The sequence below is a fragment of the Polypterus senegalus genome, chromosome 14 (genome assembly GCF_016835505.1).
Source record: "Polypterus senegalus isolate Bchr_013 chromosome 14, ASM1683550v1, whole genome shotgun sequence".
In the NCBI taxonomy this organism is placed as follows: Eukaryota; Metazoa; Chordata; class Cladistia; order Polypteriformes; family Polypteridae; genus Polypterus; species Polypterus senegalus.
Window position 1 is genome coordinate 68,714,321 of NC_053167.1, and position 5,373 is coordinate 68,719,693.

Here is a 5,373-nt window from a genome sequence, read left to right on the forward strand (position 1 = left end):
CATGGAGATTATATATTTTTTATTTATGTTGCACTTTCAATGTGTTTTCAATTTATTTGACTTGTTTAATGGTACTGTTTATTTTACTTCCTAGATGGGCCAGATTATTGCAGTTATTATGACTATTGATGTCACTAATACCTTTAAAATACGCCTTCAACCATCATGATTGTTATCATTTTGTGCTAAAAGACTAATTTAGGGCTTAGTTTCTTTGGTTTTGACCTTACCATTTTTTGCCATTATATTCTGACATTTGGTGTTTTGCTGTTCCTGGCTTTGAGTCTGGCATTCCTCTAACTGTTCTTTTGTGTAGATCCTATAATCTACTGGTCAGTTTTTTCCAGATGCTCACAACAATCCTTAACACAGACAATAATGATATAAGAATCACAATGATACGATGCCAGTTGAAACAGACCAGACATCAGCATCCCATTGTTGATTGACCTATTTTTGTATTTTTTCCTCTTTTCTTATTTGCCTGAATTTTGGATTTTGTTTCTAGATTTAAGATTTGTTTATGTAAATTACAGTTACTTCATCATGTCCATTTTATCATGGACTTGGGGCATTCTACATTCTTCTTTAGGTGTGCACTGTCACATTCACTTTTCAGAATGGCATTATGCACAGCATCAGACCACTCTGTTCTTGCCTGTAAACAACCTGATACCTATTAGCTTAGGCTGTCTGAATTCCTGCTTGAGTGAGCACACCAAAACAGTATGCAGCTCGCACAAAACATTGATGTGAAAGAACGCTAAGGAATGTTGGTCTGTCTGTCCTTAAAGTGTAGTTTTAACAGCATCTCCAAATTAAGTAAGTGTGTGTACCCAGTGATGGACTATACTCCTTCCTCCTTACTCCTCCTTAGCAGTTATTGCTGCTAAGGGTGGCCCAACCAGTTATTAGGTTCAGGTGGCAATTACTTTTTCACACAGGGCCATGTAGGTTTGGATTTTGTTTCACCCTAAATAATAAAAACCATCATTTAAAAACTGCATTTTGTGTTTACTTGTGTTATACTTGACTAATGGTTAAATGTGTTTGATGATCAGAAACATTTTGTGTGACAAACATGCAAAAGAATAAGAAATCAGGAAGGGGGCAAATAGTTTTTCACACCACTGTATATGAATGGATCAAATTTAAGAAATTTGTTTTCTAAACAAACAAAGATTAAACAGGAGTTTTGCCTGTAGTATAAACTTTTACCAGAGTACTGCAAACAAACAGCTGGGCAAGGGCCTTAAAGCCTTGGACATAAGAAACATGTCTTGGACAATTCACTTTCTGAACCTTTTGTAAAGTTTCAGCAAAAGCTGATTTTCAAAATTCATAGAGTCTATTCGGCTTCGTTTGGATGTGAATAGTAGACCGGCACAGCTAAAAAGCCGTTCGCATGCAGCTGATGCAGGCAGAGCTGTGTTTAGCTTAAGAGACAGCTTCTTGATGGCTGGGAAGGAGTGAAGCAGCTCCATGCTGTCCGAGGCACATGCAAGGTAACCATCAGGCTCAATGGGACTTTGCATCATTCTGGAGAGTGGTCTGGAGAAGAAATCATCATCATCAGATGACTCTCTCTGCTGATGCTCACTCTCATGCTCCGTGGTTTCAAGATGTTGTTTCAGGTATGTCAAGGCTGTAATTGGAACACAATTACTTTAATTTATGTGACTATTTTAAATACCCACAACAAATGATACTTTAATATTTTGAGGAACTATCATGACTGAGATATAACATATATACACCTTTACCAGTATGCAGTCATAGCAACATGCAAATATATAAATTTGAACTTACCAGCCTCTATAACATCTGCTCTGTCAGTCCAGGAGGTCTTGAACTTGGGTAAAAGGACTGCAGCAGCAGCCAAGTCTGGATTCGCCATCATCTGTCCAAAACGCTTCTGCAGGCCATTTTGCAGGGCTTTGATGAGTGGCATGCAGGTCTTGCTTGATGTCTCCAGCCTGTTCAGTTTTGATAGAAGTTGGTGGATTACTGGCAGCAGCCATCCCATGTAGGTGCTGGACTCTGACTGGAGAATGTTTGAAGCTTTTACCAGCGGCTTCATGGTGATGCAATACTCCCGGAGGAATGCAACTTCTGCAGGACTCAACCTGGAAGATAAAATGTGTATAACATAAACAACTAAGCCAATTATGACTTTAATAGGAAGAGACTGCATACATGGTACTTAATATTACTCACATTTTCACCTTTAATTCGTCACATACACTTCTCATGGCATCTTCCCCCTTCTCGTCAATGATAAGTATTATTCTTTCATTGGCAAGACAGGTTGAATTCCACCGTGCTGCACTGGGACTAATGATCTGTAGCCCACACTTGTCCTCTACTACTTCACTAGCCAAATGAGATCGCCCAGTTTTGTTCCAAATGCCCTGGCATTTTGCAAAAGTTGCACGAAAAAGCCTTTTGTAGGTAGGTGTCATTCATGCACTCTGCAAGAGCTGTATCTGCTGTTGCCACAAGATTTAACAGGTGACATGCACATCGTTGATGTGGGGGTAGTTGATATTCCATACCAGAGTCTTCATCAAGGATCACATTTTTATCGTGATATTCAATATGGTCACTCACATCAAGAGTATCCAAGTCTGCTTCATCCTCATCTACCTCTGCATCATTCTGTGCCCCAAACACATGGAAAGCTTTGATAAAGTTGGATCCACTATCAGTTGTCGTCCTTACAACTTTGTCTCTAATCTTGTATTGGAAATGGACATCATCAAGAGCACTAGCAATCATGTCAAATGTGTAAGACCCTCTCAATCTTTTGCACGCTAGTGCTGCAGATCTTCTTTCCAAGGACTCTTCCTCTATCCAATGGCAAGTGACGCCAAGGTAACTTTTCTGATGAGCTGACCAACAATCAGTTGTGGTTGCAACAAATTTGGCTTTACCCAATTCTGCAATTATAGTTGTCTTTATGTCTTCAGCAGCGTCACAGATTCTGGTACGAACTGTGGACCTGGAGATGACTTTGGCATGAGGTTGCAATGTGGTAATTAATTCTTTGAAAGCTGGCTGTTCAACTACTGCAAATGGCTGTAGACCTTCACATATGAAATTGATGATAAGCTTGTCAACAGTTGCTTGAGGGACACGTTTGTTTACAGGTGCCAACATCACATCTGGTAACTTGACTTGCTTACTTGCTGAGAGCTTGTTTGGTATGGCTGTGGTCTTCCGTTGAGAACTAGCTGATGTCGCAATGATGTCATGGTACTGATCAATCTTTGATGGATGTTTCCTCTGGAAAGATCACAGAGGAATTATACAAAGGAAAATATAAATTATATCAGCCAAACTATATATCAGTCAGACTCTAAACATCACTTCCTCATATCACTACTTTCAACACTAAAGAAAAAACATTAAAAAAAAATCATTCACCTAGAGTAATTATTTAAGCTAAACTTTGATTGTTTAGAATGAAGTGTGGTAAATTTGTTTAATCATTAGAAACCAACCATACATCCATTTTTATATGGGGGGGGGTTAAATTTCTCGAGTCAAACCCATTTATGCAATTCCAGTACAGTCAAATACTGTGTATTTGGCCCCAGTGTGCAGAAATATTAAAAAAGAGGCAAATTTTACATAAATTCTGCATGCAAAAAATGTTTTTTTTTTCTTTGCCCCAAATTGCGTGGGATTAGTATTATGTGGGCATGTCTTTAAAAGCTGATACTTGGGTAGCACCACAAGCAATTTCATTCTGATACCTTAATTCCCGAGATTATAAGGGCATCACTAAAAATTAGCTCTAAATATCATGGGTGCATAGCTGGCACCTTTATTCTTATGGTTTTTTGCGATACAAGTATCTTTTCTTTAGCTTTAAAACTGAGCCTGCTACAGCTTCTATATGTGGCTGTGTTGTTGCTGCAGCCGATCTTTGAGGGTTAAGTGACTGAAAATACTGAGATAACCTTAAGATAATGAAAGTGGTGTCTTGTTTTCACAAATTGTGAAAAATGAAATGATGGCGAGACTTTCTTTTAAAGTATGCAGGGGAACTTTATTTATTACAGCTCTGACATTCACGGCATCTGTGCTCTAAATTAACTTCAATAATAGTAAACTTTGAGGTCCCTTTTTCTGGTGCCTTCCTTATGACATAGGTATCTAAACCATGCCTGATAATAATACATTTCAATGACATATAAATATTACAGTGGTTCCCCTAATATTTTGTGATAGTATTTCTTAATATAAAATATGCATGCGTGCGAGCGCGTACATAGGTTAGCTAGCTCAGTTATACTTGAATCGCAGGCTAACGGATGACATTTGTTGGCTTCAAGTAGACAAGCTAGTTACCTTAGACATATTAAAAAAATGAAAATAGTATAACAAAAAAATCGCTTTAAGTTTTCTTACCATAATGTGTTTTTTGAGATTAGAGGCTGAAGTCTTGTATGCCGAAATCACCACAGATGGCAAACAAAGTTTGCACTGCATTAGCATGCTGTCTCCTTTCCTCCCTCTGTACATGAACAGCTCCTCCAGGTGCGGCCAGGGGCACTCATTCTCCAGTATTTCTTGGTCTTTTTCACTGCTTTGAATGTTGCTGTCCTCCATGAAGTTTGTTTCTCCAAACCTTCAATCCTTAAATTACTCCGAGCTCCTTCACTGTGCGATTATGATCAAAACCTGGTGCAGCGGGGGTGGGTGCTTTTTTCAAGTCCAAATATCAGGCGTCATTGGTCTGTTTGCCATCGGATACTTTTATTGGCTACCGAAATGCCTGTCAAAAGTTTGAATATTAATTCAAATTTTTGGTGTACTCAGGAACGAATTGTCATTTTAATTGTAGCTAAGTAGATTCTTTACTTTAATTTGTACTTAAATACAAGTAAAATTACAGATTATAAAATATACTCATAAAAGTACAAGTACCCGATAAAAGTACTTAATTACAGTAACGTGAGTAGTTGTAATTCATTACTTCCACCCCTGCAAAATGCTTCCAGGATCTCTGAAATTAATAAAGTCAGTTCAGAAATCATATATATATAATATTTTTCAAATACACTGACATTACCCGCATATCGTTTTTTAGCTTAAGGCATCTGATTGTAATCAACCTGTAACCATATAATGTTGCATGGAAAGGCCAAACTTTTCCAAATATTATAGCTGCTTTATCTGAGTGTGGAGAGAATTATTAGGGTACAGCTTTTAGCACACGCTGCCTCAGCCATGCGCACAGTCTATCTAATGTTTTGTCATTGTCATGAGTGTTGCTGGCATATATATATATATATATATATATATATATATATATATATATATATATATATATATATATATATATATATACACACACACATATAC

At 37.6% G+C, this 5,373-nt stretch overlaps 1 protein-coding gene across 1 annotated transcript; it reads right to left on the reverse strand.

The window, feature by feature from the left end:
* Positions 1-1,289: 1,289 nt before the first annotated feature.
* On the reverse strand, positions 1,290-4,617 carry LOC120514323 (E3 SUMO-protein ligase ZBED1-like). The gene is made up of 4 exons (XM_039734647.1): positions 4,417-4,617; positions 2,435-3,285; positions 1,810-2,126; positions 1,290-1,645 (listed from the first exon to the last, which is right to left on the reverse strand). The coding sequence occupies exons 1-4, from the start codon at positions 4,615-4,617 to the stop codon at positions 1,290-1,292; spliced, it is 1,725 nt and encodes a 574-aa protein (XP_039590581.1).
* Positions 4,618-5,373: the final 756 nt, after the last annotated feature.